This window comes from Melanotaenia boesemani, chromosome 4 (genome assembly GCF_017639745.1).
Source record: "Melanotaenia boesemani isolate fMelBoe1 chromosome 4, fMelBoe1.pri, whole genome shotgun sequence".
NCBI classification, from domain to species: Eukaryota; Metazoa; Chordata; class Actinopteri; order Atheriniformes; family Melanotaeniidae; genus Melanotaenia; species Melanotaenia boesemani.
The window spans coordinates 3,151,412-3,175,383 of record NC_055685.1 but is presented as its reverse complement, the minus strand read 5'-3'; the positions used below and the strand labels follow the sequence as shown (position 1 = coordinate 3,175,383).

Here is a 23,972-nt window from a genome sequence, read left to right as displayed (position 1 = left end):
TGCAGAAGAGTTGAAGCTGTTATTGAAGCATCCAGGTCTTCATTCCACCCCAGCAGGACCGCAGGCTGATAACATCCATGCCACGCCGCATGGAGGCCGGAATCCATGCAGAAGGCCTCAAACCAAGACCTGGGTTCATATGCAGGACTGGACTCTTCTGATGGTCAACATTTCTGGATTCTAAACCCGTTTTTATTGATTTCATGTCATATTCTATTTTCTAAGATTTAGATATTTGGGTTTAATAAGTTGTAGCCTTAATCATCAGAGTTATAACAAATATCTTGAAATATCTTACTTTGCATGTAATAAGTCTAATTATTAGTTTCCCTTTTAAGTTAAATTACTGAAATACATTTTCTATTTTTTTTTGTTTCACCTGTATGTAGTGTTGCTGTATGTGGGTAATTTTTTTTTCTAAACTCTTGTGGCTTTGTCCTAAAAAATACTCTTAAAAGTGACATGACTATAAGCTCAGTCTTAGTCAATCTTATATTTGAGACATTTGGTTTTGAAAGATAAGTGCTGCTTATCTGTGTGGTTGTAACTGGTTGTTAAAATCATTTACATGCGTTCAGGTTAAGATTAGTTATTTTTCTCAAATTTAAAGCAATAGAAGCTATTTTTCTATCAGTTTCCAATGAGACAGTGTGAAGATCATGCAGCCATGATGAAGCAATGGGAGCGACAGCTGTGGATTTACCTGAATTAATGAGTCAGAGGGGACGATGTAAAACATCACAGTTCATATAAAGGTCGCTGATGACAGTTCCTGGTTGTCAGCTGGGAGGAGAAGAGGGAAAATAATGTGGTCATAGCAGACGCACCCACATGTCAGCCTCAGTTCACATGTAGACATCTTAAACAGTTTTATTATGTAATCTTCTCATCTGGTTGTTTCAGATGAGCTCCAACATGGAGAGACGTGTTTGATCCTCTCACGGCTGAAAATGATGGCAGCTGTTAATGTTCAGTGTTTCTGAATCACAGTTCATTAGGATGTAAACGGTGGAGTGGAAATGGAAAACTTTTCTTTCAGATCGTCTTAACTGAACAAACATTTCTTTGAATTCCTTTTGGTTGAATCCAGCGTCTAATTTGTGGGTTTCCGGTTTTTATGTCTGCTAATAAAGGTGTATATTTTTTCAAAGAAATATTTGTGGTTAAATATATTTTTATGCACAGTGTGTACAAAATGTGTTTGTCTGCGCCGCTGAATGGTTGGTTTGTTTGTGTACAGGTGCTCTATATACCTTATAATAACAAATCACTTCAATAAATAAATGATCATTTAAAAAGTATTGCTAAATAAATAATTGTTATGTCCCTGCCAACCCCCCCCCCCCGACCACAGTCCGGTAAGACGAGCCCAGTATGGGTCGCCCAGCAACAAGGGGAGACGCCGCGGGGCCCGAGAGCCTAAATGCCCCGGCCACACAGGCCACCACCAGTGTAGGCACCCTAAATATGTCGGATGTGTTTCAATAAAAAAAATAAATGGCATGTAATGCTCTCATTCGTTCTGATCAGGAGTATCTTTCACAAGTTTCATCACAATATGAGTTAGATCAGGATCCATTGACGATATGAGACCATATCACAGCAGATTTAACACAATAACTTCCATTCAAATCGAATTACAAAAACAAAAAAATTGTCACAATCTAATTTTCTTTCTGATCAGTCAGACATTTAAATGAGAAACGAAAACAGAACCACATTCTGGATGTTGCGCTTCAAAGTGATAAGTTTCTGTTTGTACTTATTAAATCACATGACAACCAGGTCAGAACAGTCTGACTCTAATAGTTTGATACTTTTGGATATCCACATTTTCTACATTATTTTATAATAAGACATTTTGGTTGCTGGTAAAAGAAAACAGATGGTTTCTCATGTTTTTTCTGAAGAACGTCTTTTCAGTGTGGCGTGATGGACATTGATTCATTGGCTCGATGTAAACCCATGTGTTGTTAAACTCCTGCTTCAGAGACGTTGCCGTACACTTCATGTTGAGTAAAAGTTCTCAGATGAAAATGGTTTCGTTTTGCTCACAGCCTGACCCGGCTATGTCTGTGCTGTTTGCAGATCAACCCTGGCACCGTGGGCTTCTACCGCATCCAGTACAGCTCGTCCATGCTGGAAAGTCTTCTCCCGGGTATCAGAGACCTCAGCCTGCAGCCTGTGGACCGACTCGGCCTGCAGAATGACCTCTTCTCTCTTGTAAGGCTCATTGACACACACATGTATATACATTAACAGGGGAGCGGTGAAAGAGACAGAACAACGTACCGTTCTGTAATTTCATGAGTTCAGTGCAGCTTTACTTGTACAGCACCGATGAGACAGTCATCTCAAGGTGTTACAGATAACAGTCCATTTCAATCCAATTTACTGTGGTGCAATTAAAGTCCAATTAAACCAACACATTATATGATTCACATTAGTCCAAGTTATAATAACTGTTCATATAAACTTATTAATATAAATAATAAGCAGGAAAGGAAGCAAACAGATTGGATCAGATCTTCTCTTTGATTCAATCCTCCATCCTAAGCTGCGTGAAGAGACAGTGGACAGGAAAACCTCCATCAGAACCAGGAAGGACGGCCATCTGTCTGGACCAGTTGGCGGTGGCAAGGACAAGAAAGAGGGGTCAACAAGCAGCACAACTCTAAGGCAGGGATGCCTGCTGAGAAAGATGAAGAGAAACACAAATTAATGACAACAACAAAGTCAGATATTTCTACATGGAGAGTAAAGAGAGCAGAGAGGAGCCCAGTGCATCATGGGACATCCCCCAGCAGCTTCAGCCTATAGCAGCAGAGCTGAAGGGCCATCCCTAAAGGGTCACCAAGCCAGCTTAGTTACCCAAAACATACAAATGGGGACTTATTTGTATGGTTTTTATGTTTCCATCTCAAGAGTTTTCACCATGTCAAACAGGTGAATTTACAGAAGCTGCTTGGTGTTTCTGAGGAGACGTCTAATGGTGGCTAAAGATCGGCTGCTTATCACTTCCTGTGCGGTGTGAAGAACCAGGTGGTGCAGAAAGGAGTTGGTATGTAGAGAGAGGTTACACAAACTCAGCGTTATACAAAGAGCTTCTTTTGGCTGCCATTCTGAGTTGAACTTTTAGCTAGAATTTCATTTGAAACTTTACCTTTTTGGTTCATCTCTAAATAAACTTTAATATAATTTCACTCATAAAAAGTTATTCCACATTGCACAGTTTCACCAGTGCTATGCTCTGATCATTAATACACACATTTTAATTGTTTTAAACAAAACAAGGTTAAAAGGAAGCTTTCTGGATTTAAATGACCCTAATGTTTAAACTTTAGACTATGGTTTCATAAATGCACCACAAGTACCAGGTTATCATGTGTGTAAATATAAACAGTGGGATGAAAGCTGGCTGGAGATCTTGTGTACAGTCGGGAAGAATATGCCAAAGTCCAAGTGTCTACATGAACCCTGGTGCACTTCACTCGCAGTGTGAAAGCAGATGGACCAAAGAAAGGAAGAGCCATAGGACACGTGCTGGATATGTGGCTGCTTCTCCTGCTGCTCATACAGGACAAATTCTGGGGAAACTGCATTAGGTCTGAGCACCAAAGTAAAAACTGAACTCAGACTGCAGGAATTCATTGTTGCTCCATTGTTTACTTGTGGTGAATGAGCTGTTTTTGGTCCTGACCAATCAAGGAGCTAGATTTTCTTCTTCCTCCAGCTTTTTTTTTTCTTGTAGAGAGGAAAGAGGGAGTGGTAGCCTAGTGGTGAAAGAGTTGTTCTAACTGCAGCCTGAAAGTTGAGCCACAAATGATTATAGGAAACATCCGCCTTCCTAGACTGTGTTGGATTTGTGGCGGATGTTGAAGAACCAGAGGATCCAGGCCGTTATTTCATCTTTAGCATTAGTGATCTTTATGAGCAGATACAATTTTTGTTTGGTTCTGGATCTGAAGGCAAATAAAGGTAGTTTGATTCTCTGGAAAAAAAAAGAGAAATAAAATGTTTTGTGCTAACACGACCGTCTAAACATGCTGGTGAAGATCATGTGATCATCACAAGTGTCCGAAATCTTTGTCAGAAGAACTGTAGAGCTAAATTTTAACTTTGAGTCTGTGAAAATGTTAATTCATGAAAAGAAATGTGTTTTCAGGCCTGTCTTTGTTGTGTTGTAACACAGTGACTCTGGATTCATCAGCTAGGTTCCTCCCTCCCACCTGCTGCTGTTATGACTCAGTTATATGCAGCTTTTAAATAATGTCAAACCTTTACACTCTGCCGCTGACTCTTATGCAATACTTCACATTATCCAAGGACGAGAATAAATTCCACGACATTTATAACAGTCAGATTAGTTGTTGTGCTCTATCAACTGGGAGGAACGTCCAAAGGATCAGGCGTCCACCTCTACTTAAATTTTCTACTAAATCCCAGATCCGTGGGGTTGGTCTGTTTTCATTACAGCCGTCATGTTTAATGCTTTACTGATGGCTGAAAAGCAGAGCTCTTCTTCAGGGAGGAAAATGGTCTGTGTGGATGTTTTTGTAATAATTTCTCTGTAGTTAAAGTAGATGCCATCACTACAGTGGCAGTGTTAAGCTTGTTGCATATTCCAGTAGCAAGAACTTTGTTCTTGTTCTCAAGGCTGCAAGAACCAAAAAAAAAAGTTAGTGTTGGTCTGGTTTATTCATACTCCATGACAAGCTTCGGCTGCGACGGGGCAGGGACTACTGCAGGGGACTGTTCTGTGTTTTTATGTGCAATGAACACGAGACTGGATGGTTTCATACTAAATGAGAAACTCTGTCCCTGCAGAGCAGGGTTGAGCATGCAGCGGCGTCCATGTCTGTAAATGTTACGTGTGTTATATTCATTTTCATACTTTCTCACCACCTCGATCAGCTGTTCATTAAAGCTATCAATTTAACCTCATATTAGCGGAAATAAGGAAGCCACAACTTTCCACTTCACACTTTACCGCGTTACCCACACCCACTTAAAATGTCCAACCAATCACACAATACTTCTCAGAGCCCAACAAGAAGAAAGTTCTGTTTGGCTGATGCGATGTTCCGAACCACGTCTGCGAGAACAAAATGAACTAAAACTTGCAGATTGAGTCATAAAACATGAATGAAGAGACAAATCAGGACTCCTGACCTGAATATTAAAGGTTTGTTTTACATGAAACAGCTTGTCTTCAGTTTTGGAGTCAGAGGAGAAAGTGCTGCAGGTTCTGATGATCTGTGTCTTCAGTCTCGTGCAGGGATGATGAGCACAGTGGAGGTGCTGAAGCTGATGGAAGCATTCGTTAATGAGCCCAACTACACAGTGTGGAGCGACCTCAGCTGTAACCTGGGAGTGTTGTCTTCACTGCTGTCCCACACCGACTTCCACGAGGAGATCCAGGAGTTCATCCGGGATCTCTTCACCCCCATCGGCCTCAAGCTGGGCTGGGACAGCAAGCCAGGGGAAGGTGAGAAGGAGGATGACACTCAACTTAATCTTCCTAAATTATACCAAAGTTGATTAGTTTCCTCATTAACATTCAGTTGAAGAGAATTGGTCTGAGAATCAGTCCTGGTTTGCAGCACAGCTGGATCCATATGCTGCTTTTTTTTTTGTGCTGACATGATTTGTATTTAAGTTCGGTCTACTACCTTCATCCAAAAAGAGTCCTACTCTAATACCTTGTTGGACCTTTTCCATCTGTGATGAAACCCCACGCCAAAGATCCTCAATGAGGTTCAGGTCTGGACTCTGTGGTGAAAATGACGTCTCCTGTTCCCTGAACCAGTCTTTCACAATCAGAGCCGCATGAATCCTGGTGTTGTCATCTTGGAATATGGCTGTGCCATCAGGGAAGATGGCAGAACCTGCTCATTCAGTATATTCAGGTATCTGCTGACCTTATTCTTTGGACACATAATGTTGCTGAACCTAGACCTGAACCTAGACCTGAACCCAGACCTGAACCCAGACCTGAACCCAGACCTGAACCCAGATCTGACCAACAGCAGCAACCCCAGATCACAGACACAGGCTTGTATAGTAGCACTAGGCATGATGGCTGCATCAATTCTTCTGCTTCTTTTCTTACCCTGATGCTCCATCACTCTGGAACAGGGTAAATCTGGACTCATCAGTCTTTATGCTCCCTAGAAAACTGAAGCCTTTTTCTCCTGTTAGCCTCACTGATTAGTAATTTTCTTATGGCTCCACAGCTGTTCAGTCCCAATCCCTTGAGTCCCTTCATGTTGTTCATGTGGAAATGTTCTTTCACTATTAAACAAAGACCTGAGTTCTACTGCTGTTTTTCTCCCATCTGATTTCACTAAATGTCTAAGTGATCATAGATCACATCATTCAGGATGTTTTTCTGACCACATTTCTTCCTGGAAGACTATGGTTCCCCGCTATCCTTCCAGTTTTTAATAATGCTTTGGACAGTTCTGAACCCAGTGTTGGTAGTTTCTGCATCTCTTGGATGTATTTTCAGATCATTACAACTTATTATTTCAGGGTTTTAAAATGACTGCTTGGCAAAATAGGAGCTGAAGGATGAAGAGCTGTTTTTATTTCTACAGTGACAATGTTGTTTTTATACTGTGATAAAGTGATTTTTACCTTGAAATGAAGGTCTGATTATTTCCACTGAGGCCCTCCTGGTTTGGAGACGGGGAGTATGGAGGAGGGATGAAATAGTTACAAGGCGTTCTCTGCAGGTCACCTGGATGCCCTGTTGAGAGGTCTGGTTCTGGGGAAGCTGGGCAAGGCAGGACACAAACCCACACTAGAGGAGGCTAGGCGGAGATTCAAAGACCACGTCGAGGGCAAGCAGGTCCTTCCTGCAGACCTGAGGAGCCCAGTAAGTACACCATCCTTAGATGTGTTCTTGTACATTTTTCTTACTATTAACACGTCTTATTTTCAGCAGATGGAAGGATGATGGGTGGATGGAAATTGTATGGTATACAGTGAAACTCGGTTGTAACTATCCAGTTGCAGTTTATAGAAGTATATAAATACATAAAAATAGAGATGGCACAGTGACATCTTATTATGTGGAGCCACCGCTGCCCAGCAGTGTCCCACAAAGCCACACGACTTTTTCATTCGGGATGCTGCGTGATGTTGCAGCTGAATTTCGATAGGGGGTCGTCACTGAGGAAAGTTCTGTGTACGTCTTTAAATACAAAAAAATATAAAATATATTAAAAAAATATATTTGTACTCAATGATTCTGCATTGACTTTAAATGACAAATTAAAAACAAAACATGACTGAAATTAAAACACAACAGGTGTTTTAGGTTGGTGTATCGCTGTTTCTGGGCTCTGTTATCTACATTTGTAGTGTGTTTGTAGTGCATAACCACCTCTCAGGGGGAAAAGATAAATATCTTTGCATCTTCTTCCTGCAGAGAGATGCACTTAAAATCTGTTTTTCCAGTAAAATATATCGGGACCCAAATTACCTGTCTTTATTTGTCCTGCAGTTCTTGTCATGTTAACTTATTGACTGTATTTATGTATTTGTCCAGTTAAGTAACAAAATAGAAAAGTGAAATCTGTAAATAGGTCTTAGAAAAAAAAACACTGTTGCTTGAAGTTTAGGCAATATAATTTTCAATAAGCATCCACCAAAGCTCAGGTTTAGTCTCATGAATTGTATCGCTAACAAAGACACGTGACCTTCAGAGCTCCACTGTCAGATTTGACATCTGCTTTCACTAATTAGCAACAAAAATCAAATGAATGCCCCCACTTATCCCTCAAATCTGATTGTTTAGAAAAAGAGCAAAGGTCAGCCATAGAACCTGCGTATAGTTTGTCTACTCTGGGCTTCTGTAGTTGTATAGAGGTGTGTGTGGGGGGGTTCTGTGACATATTTAGATGTAAGCTGTTCTTTCTGAGGTAATGAGTTTCATGTGAATACACTGATGTAAACGTGGCTGTCAGTGGACAGTTATACATGTAAACTGTGGAGCAGAGTGGGGAAGACGAGCAGAGTGAATCCATGTCATCTAAACATGTTTGCGTTAAATAAAATTAAACCTACTAATATCTGGGTTTGGTCTACGATCAGCACTGGCTTCAGATCCAGTCAGCGCAGACAGAAACATGACACCTGGTCAACACTTTTACCTTTGCTGAGTTTTGCTGTGCCTAGAGTTGTGAGGCCACCAATCAAGCTTTTAACTGTAAGCACTTGGGGGCAGTTGCAAACCTACGTCACAACCCGGTGGTCATGTGACCATGAACCAAACCTGTATCATACCAGCGTCCGTGTTGAAATGTGCAACTTGTTCTCAAAGTTTTCAGTTTTCTCCTATTGATCCCCTGAGTGTCAAGGCTAGAAAAAGATATGAGGCGAAGCTAGTGGCAGTAGGACTGAACGAATATCCTCATGTTGATCTACCATCACATTGTGAAGGAACTTCTAACAAGAAACATGCAGGAAAAACCACCAACAAACGTTGGTTGTTTCTGTTGTTTTTGGCATCTATTCAAAAACGGTAATATCATAATAAATGTTCTACTAAATAAATGTTTTAACAAATTGTTGAATATTTCGAAGAACTCCAACTTGCAGCATAACAGCGCTTGATAGCCGCTAGCTAGTTATCAAATCTTTCTGGGCTTTTGTGTCTTTTCTGTAGTTGGAAGAACGAACACTTGTTGTCTTGGACCACCATTATTCACTCGTCACTCACCTCTGGTATTGTGCCATCATCATTCAAAACTGCATCCGTCACTCCTTTACTGAAAAAAACTGGTACAGATCCAAACAATTTCAATAACCTCTGTCACATCTCTCACTTACTATTCATCTCCAAACCTCTAGAAAGAGTAGTTACCACTCAACTCTACTAACACCTGTCTCAAAATAACCTCTACGAGCCCTTCCAGTCTGGTTTTTGCCTCCATCACAGCACAGAAACGGCCCTCATAAAAATTACAAACGACCTCCTCATCACAGCTGACTCTGGTTTACTCTCCATTCTCATCTTTCTTGATCTGAGTGCTGCCTTTGATACAATCTCTCACCCTATTCTCCTCAGCAGACTCTCCTCCATCGATATCACTCACACTCCCCTTGACTGGTTTTAACTCATATCTCTCCGGCCGCACTCAGTTCATACAGTTAAAATCATTCAGGTCCGACCCCTCCCCAGTCACTACAGGTGTGCCCCAGGGCTCTGTCCTGGGGCCCCTTCTTTTCATCACGTACCTCCTTCTCCTTCGCCATATATTCCGCAAATATAACATTAATTTTCACTGTTTTGCGGATAACATCCAGCTCTTCCTCTCATCCAAGCCCAGCTCCACACTCCCACCCTCCTCGCTCACCTCCTGTCTATCTGAAATTAAAATCTGGTTCACCTCAAACTTCCTGAAACTAAACAATAATAAAACAGAATTTTTTCTAGTTGGAACAAAATCTATGTTATCCAAAGTAAACAGTTTCTCTGTAACCATCGCCGACTCCACAGTCTCCCCTTCCCCCCACGTTAAGAGTCTGGGTGTCATCCTCGACAGGACATTTTCATTTCAATCTCGCATCAATAACGTTACCCGGTCTGCATATTTACATCTACAAAACATCAATTGACTCCACCCCTCCCTCACCCCCATGCTGTTACTTGTTAACCGTCTCGTCACGTCACGCATTGATTACTGCAACTCTCTCGTGTTTGGCCTTCTTCAAAAGAGCCTTCATAACCTTCAACTGGTGCAGACCTCAGCTGCCCGGATCATCACTAAATCCCCTTCATATCACCTCATCACACCCATCCTACAGCAACTCCACTGGCTACCAGTATTGCACCGTAACCAGTTCAAACTGCTCCTCTATACCTTCAAGGCCATCGATAACCTCACTCCTCCATATCTGTCCGATACCATCCACATCACCACCCCATCCCGCTCCCTTAGATCCTCCTCCTCCATAAATGTGACTGTGCCCCATGTCCGCCTCAGCACCACGGGGAGCCGAGCCTTTAGTCGCTCTGCTCTCCAGCTTTGGAATTCTGTGCCACCAGACATCAGGAACTCTGAAACTCTAGCCATTTTTAAATCCAGAATCAAAACTCATTTGTTTAAAATGGCCTCGTCATTGTAACCAGTAAACTACAAATTTACTCTGCCATTCATCCATTTCTGTTTTTTTTTTTGTTTTTTTTTTGTCATTAGTGCACTTTGTTTTATTCCTGATTGCTTTTATATCTTTTTGTTTATATGTCCTTGGGGGTCTTGAAAGGCACTTTGAAATAAAATGCATTATTATTAATAATAATAAAGCAGGTTAAGTTTACGCTTCAGTCTGTCTAAGTTACAACATGCTGCTGGACACGTGAAGGAAAGCAGGGTCCTGTTTTCATCCATGTTTCTGAACGCTGTCGATTGTCATGTCTTGCATGTTGGTTCTTATCTCAGCCAGAGCTGAACGCTGAACTGATGAGGTTTCATTTTTAGTGTGTGAAACCGGAAGCATGCAGGTCACATGCCAGTTGATCAGCTGACTGTGGTGAAAACTGAAATGTTTATTCCAGTTAAAGGCGTTGCACCTAATGAAACTAAATTAATAAAAAAATATCAGGCTGGACCAACACTTTTCATTCTCTGTTTATGATGGTTTCAGAGCAGAGCTTGTCTTATTTATATTAAAACATCCAATAAAAAGATGTTAGGAGCTGCACTGACGTTCGGTTAGATATGGCCGAGGGATGATGGTGAATCATTTGTTTTTCCAGGTGTATCTGACAGTGCTGAAGCATGGAGACAGTACCACACTGGACACAATGCTGAAGGTAAAAACCTGACTGTCATTACACTCATATTAACATTGTAGAAAAATGTACCAGAATTTTCTGCTCTGATCGGTGTTTTCTCATCTCAGCTGATGGATGGATGAAAACATATGTTACAGCCACTAATGATTCCTTCAAACAGGTCATCTTTTTCTTGTCTCTGCCTTCTTCAGCTCCACAAACAAGCAGACATGCAGGAAGAGAAGAATCGTATTGAGCGAGTGCTCGGTGCCATCTCCGCTCCTGATCTCATTCAGAAAATTCTCACCTTCGCCCTCTCGGTACGTGATCTTGCTACCTTCATGTCTGCGTGTGTGGGTTTGTTTCATGGTGATTGGTGGGGAAGTCCTACTTTCAACCAGCATGCTTTTTACCTGGCAAAGCAGCTGGATTTTCACAAGATTCCCAAGATCCAAACTCTATGGGAATCACTAGGACAAGCTCCATGATGAGCTGGGGGCAGATGACAGGGCCCACACCATTGCAGAGGAGAAGGTGGAATCTGCACGCTGTGTGAAGGGTTTATCAGCTGGTGAATGTGCTGGACGTACCACTGAGATCCAGCAGGGCTACTTTGGGTGTAAACAGCATGAAGTCTGGCGTGAGTGAAGCGTTCAGGCTGTACATTAACCAGCAGGTGATTGCTGATGATCTTTTCTGTGACACGCTTCCCTTGTCAACAATTAATGGCACAATAAAGCTTGATAACTGACAGATCAGAGGTGTTTTATGCTGACGCCTCCTCCTTTAGCGCTCATCACCCCCTCAGATCAGTAAGGAGCACTTTGATATTTATTGGTCAGTTTATTATTTTTATATTTTATTATCACTTATTACTTTGTTGTTGGTTATGATTTTTTCTGTAATATGAATAAGTTCAACCTTCACTTACATGTCATTAACCCTTAAAACTCCACTTGATATCCAGCGCCATCACTTCTGCCATCATCAGTGTCTCAGGAGTGGTAGTGTGTAGCTCTGTGGGGTAAATGTGATGGATAGCTACCCTTTAGCTGATCTACAGAAGTTTTCCAGGCATTTCTATCCTGTCCAGGAGGTTTACAATCCAGCCACAAAATGTAGTTTTATTCAGAGACTCTATCTGGTAAATCCACAATGATCCATGATAACAGCATTATTTATCACATTCCATCATAAAAAAAGTCACTATCAAGATTACTATGAAGCCACTTCCTGTCAGACTTTCCACCAATCAGAGAGCTTAGATTGATGGTAACGTCCAATCAGGAGCAGCCAAAGATCCTCTATGGCTGGAATAAAGCCAAGAAGACGTTTCTGATGCACGGTGGCGCCACAAAGCAGCTGAGCTGGAGTTGGTTTAGTGAGGATAGCAGGTAAATAGTAGCAGGAATAACTGGAAATGAGGAAAAAGTGGAAACATGGAAATAGTTTCTGTTGTGTGTTTATTTCAATAACAATATTTTTTCTCCTGAAAGCCAGGACTTGAGAGATCTGTGTGTTATTTCTACAAAGTTCTGTTAGTAATAAATTCTGCTTTCTTCTTCTGGTCGGCCTTCATGCTGCTAAATCTATTCATACATTCATTTTACATCATTTTATCCTCATAATCTGACAACTGAGGCTGGAAACATCATGTCTGATGCTGACTGGGATTAAAAGCTTCAGCTTCTACGTGTACTTAAGCATAAAACACAAACAAAAATAGCCCAAAAAAATGGCTTGGAGTTTTAAGGGTTATAAACAAAACATTTAAAAAAAATGAAAAGGTTTATGGTTCAGAGATGGTGACGATGCGGTCTAAAAAATCCCAGATGTCCCATCAAAGATTTCTTTTTCTTTATTTATCAGTCAGATGAAGGCTAACGTCACCATCGTTTTTCTGGCCTCTAGATGAAGATGCTGACCGTATTTCAGATTTGTTCCTGTTCTGATGTGGTTAACTTGATCTCAGGTGCCCTACTGTTAAATCCTCTGCAGACGAGTTGGGACAGACATGCATGTCCACTGTAAACGTACACGGTCGTTAGAAACATTACAGTTCTAGTTTAAAATGTGGATCTTCTATCATCTTATTTATAGTTTTTGTTCTCTGGCTGTAAGTTGGAAAGAAACTTTTCTCTCTGGTCGTTGACTCTGGCAGGAAGAAGTTCGTCCCCAGGACACGGTGTCGGTAATCGGGGGAGTGGCAGGAAGCAGTAAACAAGGCCGGAAAGCAGCGTGGAAGTTTGTCAGGGACAACTGGGAGGAGCTTTACAACCGTTACCAGGGAGGATTCCTCATATCACGGCTCATCAAGGTCAGAAAACAAAAGAAACAACTCAAAGCTCAATAAAAGTAAACCAAATCCTGTAGAGCAGTGGTCTCCGATGCCTGTAGCGTCCTTACACCAACGCACCTGACTCCAGTTGGTGTGCAGAACTTTTTATTTGAGTGAGGTGTGCCGTAGTAGGGAAACAACTAAACGTGCAGGACCTGTAGCTTATGAGGACCATAAAATAATGGTCAACTTAGACATACGAGTACAAATACATAATTATCTAAAGTTATCCAAAGGTCTCTAAAGAGGAAACGTGATTTTAAAAGTTACAACTTTTAAAAATGACTTCTTATTGTCTTTTCATAATTCATTCGGAGCTCTGCGTTTGTCACAGAGTCACAGACATGATCCCTGGAGGGAAGATAAATTTATCCCACATAAAGTCTAAAGTCTGTTGAGCTGAACTTTGTACAAGTTGTTTAGTATGCAGGATGTGTACTTGTACACACCCCATAGAAACCTGATGTGCACTGCTCAGAACAATAAAGGGAAGGCTTGAACAACACATCTTAGATCCTGATGAATGAAATATTCCAGTTGAAAATCTTTATTCATCATATTGTGGAACATGTTGACAACAAAATAACATAACAATGATCAATGGAAATCTGGAAATCTAAATCATGAACTCATGCAGATCTGGATTCAGACAGGCTGAACCAACCTTTGTGGAAATTCCTCCAGACTCTTCAGAGGTGGGCGTGGCCTCTATGTGCCTGTATGCACTCTCTACAACAGTGGTGCCCAAGTCCGGTCCTCGAGATCTACCATCCTGCAACTTTTAGATGCATCCCTTCTCCAACACACCTGAACCAAATGACTGGCTCGTTACCAGGCCTCTGCAGAGCTGAATGACATGCAGATGACATCTGATTCAAGTGTGTTGGAGAAGGGTTGCATCTAAAAGTTGCAGGATGGTAGATCTCGAGGACTGAACCTGGGCACCCCTGCTCTACAACATCTGGACTCTTGGATCAGGGCATCAGTCAGTCTGTGGTGGACATGGCGGCGGTGGATGGAGCAAGACACGATGTCCCAGAGGTGCTGGACTGGATTCAGGTCTGGTGAATGGGCTGGCTAGTCCATAGCATCAATGCCTTCGTCATGCAGGACCTGCTGACACACTCCAGCCCCATGAGGCTGAGCATTGTCCTGCATCAGAAGGAACCAGGTCCCACTGCAGCAACATCTGGTCTGACAGTGGGTCTGAGAACCTCATCCCTCAGACCCTCAGGTACCTAATTACAGTCAGGGTACCTCTGGTTAGCACATGGACGTCTGTAGGACCCTGCAAGGAGATGCCTCCCCAGACCATCACTGACCCACTGACAAACCAGTCATACTGGAGAATGTTGCAGGCAGCAGAACGTTGTCCACGGCGTCTCCAGACTCTCTTACGTCTGTCACATGTGCTCCATGTGAACCTGCTTTCATCCGTGAGGAGCACAGAGAGCCAGCCTGCCAATCCTGGTGTTCTCTGGTAAAGGCCAATCCGGCTGGACGGTGTTGGGCTGTGAGCACAGGGGCCACTTGTGAACATGGGACCCTCATACCACCGTTAGTCTGTATCTGACAGTTTGAGCAGAAATATGCGATTAGTGGCCTTCTGGAGGTCATTTGGTAGGAGATGGCAGAACAGATGGTGGTCCTGCTGCTGGGTTGTTGTCCTCCCGCGACCCCCTCCACGTCGCCTGGTATACAAGCCTGTCTCCAGGTATCTCCTCATTTCCACCTGTTGTCTTTTCCATTAGTGCAACAGCAGGTGAAATTGACCCATAGTCAGTGTAACTTCCAAACTGGACGGACTGATGTCCAGAAGTAAGACTGACTTTCACCTACATGCCAATGATTAGATGTTCTCTTCATTGTTATGAGCAGTGGATTTAAGATTTTACCACAGTTTTCCAAACAAGGAAAAACTCAGTTTTCATTTGTTTTCCATAAATGTTTTCTTGCCTCTGGGTCATGTTTGTCTTCATGTTTTTGCAGCTCACAGTCGATGGATTCGCTGTTGATAAAATGGCGGCGGAAGTCAAGGTGAGAAGAAAAGGTTTTTTCCTGATAGATCACCACCACTCACTAGTAATTTTTCTTTTTTTTTTAAGTTTGATCAGGAACAGATTTGGATAGTGAATGATTTAAATTCGGGGTGTTGATGTTGGTTTGTAGAGATCAATCTTCTGGGGGCATGTTTGACTCAGGGGAGTTTTCTGATAAATATCAGATTCAGTTTTATCACCACGGCGACATCAGCGTCTCATCAGCCACATTTTCTTGTCACCAGCAGTTACACAAGTTCACACTGCAGGTCTTAATGCTCAGCTCATATTATTTACTGAGATCTGAAATCAAAATAATCGTGATTAGCATTTTTTCCATAATCGAGCAGCCCTAGCTGTGAGTAACTTTCAGCTCCACTCAGACCATCTTCTCCAGATTACTATACAGCATTTTATTTAGTTTTATTTAACTTTTTTATTTTTCCTTTTCATTTCTAAAGCTTTATGGCCGTCTCTCCCTTTTTCTTTCTTAACATTAGGAGTATAAATAAAAGTGGGCCTTTTATTAACAAGGTTAACAAGTGAAGACTTGTTTCCTGTAAGTTTCCATTTTGATTCCTCCTCTTAGTGAGTTGATGTTCATGTTGAGTCCAGACTGAGACGTTAGTTTCCAGCCATCTTTGCTAAAACTGTCTGCAGGTCAGCTATACCACCCACAGAAAGTTCAGGATGTTCAACTTTCAGATGAAATTTATGGAAAATCTAAGAAGTCGATGCTACACTGATGTCATATCCTGAATGTAGGACATTTAGGTTGGATCACGTAATGGTCATTCCGTCATCTCAAGCTAAATCTACCAGCAGTGATGAGTAAACCACAACTTCAATAACTCGTCATGTGTTAGGTGTGGTCTGGTCTGATGACTTCTACATGTGAACAGTATGATGAAGACGACTGTGGAGATACAAGCCGCCATTAACCTGAACATTTAGTGATTCATTCATGGTTCAGACGCTTCCTTTGTGGTTAATCATCTAAAAAAACAGCATGTTGTAGAATAAATACTTGAACACTGAACTGTAGTACAAAGTCTTAAGTAAATCCACTTGCAAAGGTTATGGAGGATTTCATCCACACAAAAAGCTGAATAACTTTTTGTGAGTAGAATATAATTATAAAAGAAATTGCTCATCTCATGTTTCAGTAGGGTCTTGTGGTCAGAGAAAAACCTGGTGGGGGGGCTCATTTGTTCTCGCTCACGGCTGTTTCTGTGTTATTTCAGAGTTTCTTTGAGAGTCATCCGGCGCCGGCCGCTGAGCGCACGGTGCAGCAGTGCTGCGAGAACATCCTGCTCAACGCCGCCTGGCTGAAGCGCGACGCAGACGACATCCACCAGTATCTACTGCAGCGCAAAGCGCCCCCCGTCTGAGCTGCCCATCCTGCCGCCTCCTCCAGCCTCCCCCCCAAAATCCCCATCCCCATCCCTCCGGTGTGGACCTCCAAACATCATAGCTGCCCCCCCCTCCCAGCGCAGACCAGAGCGGGACACCAGAGTGTACTTACAGGCTTCATTTCTTAAAACTGTACAAAGCAAGAAGACAAAGCTGAGAGTTGGACAGAGATTCAGAAAGACGAGGAGACTCCTTCTGCTTTACCAAGACAAAACATCCCTTTTAGTTGAACCAGGAATGTAGTTGACCCCGCCCCCACACCAGTCCACAAGCAGAGACCTCCACCAGTCAGTCTGCAGCCTCTTCGTCCAATGTTCAACAAAGATGCAGAAACCCTGCTGATCTGCTCTTCATCGCCTGCTTCCTCATCCTCACCCCCTGTTTCTGCTGCTGCTCATTTCTAATGCATGAAGTGTGGCTTTATTCATTTTTTTACTTCAACTTGTCTGTGTGAACAACTTTCAGGTTTTTGTTCTGCCATCTACTCAGTTTGTATTCACACTCCTCCTCTTCCTCCTCCTCCTCCTCCGAGCGTTGTGTTGAATGCAGAGTACGCCAGGGTGGAACGAGGTTAATAGCGGTAGTGTGTGTTGTAGTTCCCAACAGCACTTATTCTCCATTGCTAATAAACGGTTAGGCCGAGCGAGCAGCGCTAGCATGGTACTACATGTAAACTGTATAATGCAAGCATTTTTGCTGATGTTCTTGTAAAAGAAATGATGGAAAAGTTCATGAAAACTTGTTCAAATCTACCCAAAAAAACCAATAAGAAGGAGAAAAGAAACCAGCCTCTCGAGCTCTTGTTCCAGCAGAGTTTTTCATTTCAGTCATCAACACATTTGATCCCGTTTTCTTTTTCCAGACGATGAAATGAAAATTCAGGAGAGTTTTTATAAAACATCAGATGCAGTGATTTATTTAAATGTTTAGATAATCTTATATTCTGAGGTCAGGGGGAAAAAGATCACAACACTACGTATTGGGGCCTTTTCGTTGTGAACATCAGGAAACGGCTCTTCCCGGTCCGGTCCGGACTTTCTGGACCGGACAGATCTTCTTTGACTTTGCTGTCGAACCTGGAAGCCTTAAATCGGTCGACTGGTTTGCAGTAAGTTTGAGGCACTGAAGTGTTGAGAACAGGTGACTTCTGTAACTATATCTAATGTGACAGATTATGCAGACTTGTTGAACGAGTATATCTATATAGAATTTACGATTTGATGTGGTTTTTGGAAACACACCGACCAAGTCATCCAGTCTGTTATCGAGACACTTGCTCCCCCCCTCCAGAACAATTGTTGGTGTTCTTTGTTTTTCTTTTTGTTTTCTTTCTTTTTTTGTTAACTATAGTTGATGTTCATTAAAGTGAAAAAGGATTTAAAAAACAAATGAAGTGAGATCAGTACATGTTGATTTGTATGAGTGAGATTTGGATGCACCACATGCTTGCAGACTGATTCATGCTGGATTAATGACTGATGTGAGTCACAGATACTGAATCAGAAGAAATGACAGATGGACATGATCACAGACAGAAAGTTAAACACTCTTTGGTTTAATAAAGTTTCTGTTATAAAGAGATTTCCAGGCAGCTTTTGAGGTTTTTGATCACGTAGAGAAGTGAAATGTCTCTGAATTTAATCTGATTTTAGTTCAACATGTGGAATGTCTTGTGGTTTTAAGTCTAAGAAGAGGAGGAGCTGTCTCCCAGGGCGGCTTTAAAATAAGTGTTGCCAAGGCAATTGTAAATATGCAGTCTAATAAAGTAACACTTGATGATGCATCGTGTGTCCCGACAAGACGTTTCTCAGGTTTATCTAATGATGCTGCTGTGCTGTTTTCTAACCGTGGGGAAGTTCTGCTAGAAGATGTCTCGCCTCCGAGTCGGTGGGCTGCATGTTGCTTCTGTTCCAAACAAATCATTTAGTGTACATTAAAGCTCCATCTGAACAAGCCTCATAATGTAAAATGTTAGAAATTAAGTTAGAAGCAGTGGCGGTGTGCTCAGTCAGGCTTTGTTGATGCAGCTGGATTTTAATCCCTAAATACTTACTAGCTGGGTGAAAATAAACCACTAACAAACCAGAAGCACAGAAAATCTGATGTAAGCGTTTTAATCTCAGAAGAATGAAGACGCTTCGTATTAGGTTAAAATCAATGAAGGTGAAAATGTGCACAACTTTAAATACAACCTTGAAAGGAGTTACTGACATCTAGTGGTGAAGATGGGTATGGGAATTACTTCAAAAGACGGTGGCCATGGGTGGCCAAAATTATTCATCTGAGTGGCTCCACTCACACACTGATGAGTGCACTACAGGTAACAACTTCAACAGTGTCTCCATATGTACAGTCTTCTATGTTCATTCACCACGGCAGTAAAAACAGTGGCACAAAAATGGCAGCTGCCATGTATGTTTTTGTTGGTTTTATATTTTGTAGAAATGGAACTAATTTTGCAAGCATAGAGATTTGTTATACATCCAGGCAGTTCTAAAATTATAGAAAATAAAACATCCATCAACAAGAAATATACAAAAATGAAAGGGAAGTTTGCCAAGAATTGATTTGTTGATAAAAAAAAAATTTCTGATTTATTTTCACATCAGATTTAAAAATGTTATATGTCAGAGCTGGTACATTTATATATAAGTGCATATGATTTTCATACAGAAGCCAAAAGAAAATTCTTTAAGCTGCAATGTATGTGGACCCACGGCAAGTACATATTAATGGGTCATTCTAAAGAGAATAAAAAGTTATTTTAGTAAAGTTTTTTTTTTTTATGATAAATTATTTTTTCTGTCTCATTGACCTTACCTTTTGTTAGACACTGCATCTTTAAAATCGCCAGCATGAACAGAATGGTTGAATAAAGAGCAAACTTATTATTGCTTTGGAGACTAATATCTCATTGGCAGAAACTAAAACTCACTTGTCAGAAAATCTTGATTTGATGTAACTGGACATTTTATCAGAAACAATAGGAGAGATTGTACTCTAGTGTGTAAATAGTATAGACTTGTTATATATATATAATAAAGTAAGACAACAACGTGGTGTTTGTCCTCTCGGGCTGTAGTACATGGCAGTGTAGTGACCGTTCCCGGCCGGTAGAGGGCGCTAGAGTCCGCTTCTTTGTTTGTTACGTCGACGGAAAAGGAAGTGAAGAACTGAACTTTGTTGCTGCTGTGAAGTCGACATTTGCTGGCTATGAAATGACAGCTGTGTAAGTAAAGTCGTTGCTGTTATATGGCTCAAGTCTGATTACTGACTTAGAATTGTCATATTTTAAGGTTTCCTTTCTTTCATTTCATTTTTAGGATGAACAGTTATTGCTAACACTGAATGAGCTTGCGATAACGTTTTCTGCGTGGTTTAGCTAAGTCAGTAGCTAGCTGGTATTCCATGCCACCTCTAAGTACCGTGTCTGCTTACATATTAAGACAAGCTTTTCTTCTCTGAAAGACCATGTCTTAGTTTTATTACTGATATTATTATTTCACAATTTTGTTGTACAGCTTGAAACTACGCGTTAGATGTTTACAAATTAGCACGAACCCAAAGAATAAAGCTAGGTTATAGTGTCGGTGCAGATTTAGTTTCTAAAATTTTTGTTTTAGTATCACAAGCTGATTAAATGTGTATAATTTTAAAGCCACTCACTTTTAAATTGTTGATGTTAAAGCAGGTGTCCGGTATTTCGGTTAATGGTCATGGTGAAAAGCAATCAAGTCAACGGTTAGCGAGTTTTTTTCTTTCTCCAAATCAAAGGTCAGACAGGAGAGGACGCCCAGCAGATTATTTATAACTCAGCTTTCTCTGAGCTGTGTAGAAAAACAGTCACGATAGTTTTCCCTTCAGAAAGTGTGTTTTCCGCGCTGTAAAAATTAGTACTAAAGAAAACATTGACCATTTTCTATATCCTTCTTATCCACAAATCCAAGACCTGTTTTTCAGCCTCTTTTTCTGTACAACGTGTCTTGAACTTAAATGAGATAAATATGTTATCCGGAACAAAGTGTGTGTGTCAAGAGAAAAACTGAATCCGGCTTTGGTAGAATTGATTGTTTCTACACTTCCAATAGATCTATTAACAGAAAGGAAGCTATAAATATTATCAGTTATCCTGTTGTTGAGTTTACATGTAAGTAACAAGATAATCAGTCTGATTGAGGTCAAGTCTCAAGTTTATCATTTCACAGTATTAGTTTATTTTACATTAGAATAACACCATCATGTGTTACAACAAAGTACTTTGTGATTCAATTCAGCTTTATTTGTTTACTATAAAGTTATATCAGGAAACTTTTACAGAGTCCAGTTAAGTGCAGTCCAATTATAATCCAGTTAAAACAAATCCACCTTAAGATCCACATCAGTCCAGTTTATAATAACTGTGTTCATATAAACCCATTTATATATGTGGTTTTTTGCTTTATATGTTTTGCTTTGTTTTGTTTCCTTGTGGTAAAATGTCCAGAAACTTGTGTTAAGGTCACAAAAATCTCCCGCTGTGTTTGCACAAGTTCAGTATTTGCATAAAAAAAATGATTGATCGGGCTCTTGGTGTGTGTGATGTTGTCCTTCCAAATTCTTTAATAAATGATAAATCACATGACTACGCAGAAAACAGATTTGTTTTTTTTGATCATGTGAGTCTGTTTTTCTTCAGTTATTAAGGAACTTCGTCAAGTTTGGATGTAAAGGCTGTTTGGATTTTACTCACTGGCTCAAATCTTATATTTGACTTCTGTGTTAGTTACACCTCAGTTTAATGTTTTGCATGTTTTTCTTCCCTCCTGGTTTTCAGTCCTGAGTCCTGCTCCCTGTCCCGTATCCCAGGCTGTCCGACTGACCCATGTATTCACCATGATACTGAGCTGCAGCGCGCTGGTCTTCGCCCTCTTGCTGTCGCAGACGAGAAGCTTCCTGAGTCCCTCAGAGGATGACGGTGTCCCTGAAGAGTGGGTGCTGCTCCACGTGGTCCAGGGCCACATCGGGGCCGGAAACTACAGCTATCTGCGCCTCAACCACGATGGGAGAATCGTCCTGCACATGCAGAGCCTTAAAGGAGACGCAGACCTGTATGTGTCGGATAAAACCCTCCACCCGAGCTTCGACACCTACAAGCTGCAGTCGGCCACCTGTGGCCACGACGTGGTGGTGGTTCCGGGGGACTTCACGAGGCCTGTGGGCATCGGCATCTACGGCCACCCTTCTTACAAGGAGAGCGAGTTTGAAATGCGGGTGTTTTACGATCAGACAGCACAGCAGGACCCGTTTGATAAGGGCTCGTATGCTTCCAGTGACGAACGTAAGGAAAAGACATCTGGGCAGGCAGCAGAGGATGACTTTCAGGAAGAAGAGTCGATCTTTTGGACTATTCTGATTGGACTCTTAAAGATAATACTTGAAATTTTGTTTTGAAGATGACTTCCTTTGCTGCTGCTGTAATGCAGGGATAGGTCTGTTCTGGGCTCAGTCAGCCAATCGGGGAGGGGGGGCATCTTCTGTCTGCAATCAGAATGACACAGGTTGAATGGTACAAACTTTATTGGATCATTGTGAATTCACAGGTGAAGCAGAACTGTTTGATCAGGGCTGTATGTTTGATAAAAAAGCTGGTTAGACCAGACGGAGGTCACGTTGTCATGGTGCCAGAATGAAATGTGTTGAAGTGCAGCTCATGCTTTGATTTTGGGTTTTTAACCACAAGGACAGGAGGCGATTATCTCTGGATTCAGGTTAGGTTTAATCTAATGCTCTGGCTGTCCATCAGTCACTGTTATCCCATCATTAAATAACGCGCTCCTCATTCTTACACAAAAGCATTTTAACTTTTGAAGGATAACTTTTTTTGCTCTCATCCTCTTTTATGACATTTTCTCAGTTTTTACATAATTTTGCTAACGGCCTTCTTGGTTATGGAGCCACAATAGTGACAAGTATTGTAATTTCATCCAAGTACAGCTGCAAATCACATGTACAAGTCTGAAAACGTTTATAGCTTATAGAGGAACTGGCTAATAGAGACGTGTTTTTCTCTCCAGAAAGAAACTTTTGAGTTTCCATAAACAGACTCACCTTTAGGGAGCTGGGGCAGTCGCGCTGGCGTAGTGGTAGGAAGCCTGTTTCCCTCACTGGGAAATTAAAACTACTGGCAAAGTATTTACTAACCAAGATGAAAAAAAATCGTTATGAGATTAAATTGTGACATTTTTTTTATCCCATACTTATAAGATACTTTGACAATATTTTTAATTTACCTGTGGTGGGACTGGGCTTCCATATTATAGTACTTGTTCACAAGAGGTGACGTTTGTGGACACAGAAGACCTCCACCCTCTTCTGTCATTAATTCTTTAGTCAAGAGTGTAAAATATGGGACAAATGTGCTGTACTTGTTATTAACTTGTGTTTTCTGACTGTAGCTGTACTTGTTCTTAGTTTCAAATAAGTCCCTGTCTTAGCTCCATACTGTCGCCTGCATCCACATCAGTTACTTGGAAGAAATGAAGCTGCTTTCATGAAACCTGAAGCTAAGCTCATTCACTGGCAGATTACTGCATCATCTCTTCTAATCTAATCTCATTTTTGGCACAATTTCTTTTAATTGGAAGCTTTCAGGGGACAGAGCTTAATGAATAAAATCAGCTCCCAGAAAATTCAGGAATACCAGAAATTTGCCTACAGGACTCCAGTCCTGCAGCCCACCAGGGTCTGTGTTTATTGATGTCAGGACAAAATTAGTAACACAGTCCTTAGTCTTTTAGAGATTTTAATGGAGGTGGACTGACAGATCCTTTAAATTTATTTGCATTTTATTAGCTGTTCAAGATGTTTTGTTTATCCAGACTGAAAAACAACAGGTTTATGAATAGATTGCTAACATTTTAACACTAGTAGCAACATTTTATTTGCTTTCATCGTCTTGGTTTTGCCTGTTGGACGCAACTGTTTCTTTTTTTAAAAAATATATATCACCAGTGCTGGAGTTCAGTTGTACGACGTACCACTGAGCAGAAAAGTTCAACAGTGCCTTCAGACGAGTCCTCAACAGTTTGAGCCGTTTTCCTGTTAAGAGACGATTCAGTCAGGTTTCCAAATAAAATACTGTTTTGCATCTTTTTGTCTTTTGAATGTTTGTTGGCGTCTCAGAGCAGTTAAATAAAAGTTAGAAAGTCCTTTCTTACAGGTACCATTAAAACAGTTCCATAACTTCTCATCCACAACAACAGTCCAAGTGCTGATTCTCAGAAATCAGAATACTTTATTAATCCCAGAGGGAAATTGCTGCATTGCATTCTCTAGTTTATTCTTTACCTGTTTGACCATATGACTTTACCCAGCACTGATTGATCATATTCTAAATCCCTTTTAATCTTAATTACTG

The 23,972-nt window shown here is 41.2% G+C and overlaps 3 protein-coding genes across 3 annotated transcripts in view; all 3 read left to right on the top strand.

Annotated features, from left to right (window-relative positions):
- Window positions 1-18,357, top strand: part of npepps (aminopeptidase puromycin sensitive) — a 34,786-nt gene extending 16,429 nt beyond the window's left edge. The window contains exons 16-23 of the mRNA XM_041983367.1: window positions 2,089-2,223; window positions 5,269-5,488; window positions 6,738-6,880; window positions 10,769-10,825; window positions 10,999-11,106; window positions 12,948-13,103; window positions 15,114-15,161; window positions 16,408-18,357. Of these exons, the coding sequence (XP_041839301.1) occupies window positions 2,089-2,223; window positions 5,269-5,488; window positions 6,738-6,880; window positions 10,769-10,825; window positions 10,999-11,106; window positions 12,948-13,103; window positions 15,114-15,161; window positions 16,408-16,554 (1,014 nt within the window). The 3' untranslated portion in view covers window positions 16,555-18,357. The remainder of the gene's footprint in view (window positions 1-2,088; window positions 2,224-5,268; window positions 5,489-6,737; window positions 6,881-10,768; window positions 10,826-10,998; window positions 11,107-12,947; window positions 13,104-15,113; window positions 15,162-16,407) is intronic.
- The window catches only part of wipf2a (WAS/WASL interacting protein family, member 2a), a 46,279-nt gene continuing 30,931 nt past the window's right edge, over window positions 8,625-23,972 (top strand). Inside the window, exons 1-2 of the mRNA XM_041983368.1 lie at window positions 8,625-8,635; window positions 10,380-10,383. The gene's annotated coding sequence lies outside the window, so the exon portion shown is untranslated. The remainder of the gene's footprint in view (window positions 8,636-10,379; window positions 10,384-23,972) is intronic.
- On the top strand, window positions 19,698-23,539 carry c4h6orf120 (chromosome 4 C6orf120 homolog). The gene is made up of 2 exons (XM_041983371.1): window positions 19,698-19,805; window positions 21,390-23,539. The coding sequence occupies exon 2, from the start codon at window positions 21,449-21,451 to the stop codon at window positions 22,004-22,006; it is 558 nt and encodes a 185-aa protein (XP_041839305.1). The 5' UTR covers window positions 19,698-19,805; window positions 21,390-21,448; the 3' UTR covers window positions 22,007-23,539.

Bases quoted from the DNA above. Each gene is read 5' to 3' on its own strand.
- c4h6orf120 (XM_041983371.1), top strand. From the start codon at position 21,449: ATGATACTGAGCTGCAGCGCGCTGGTCTTCGCCCTCTTGCTGTCGCAG.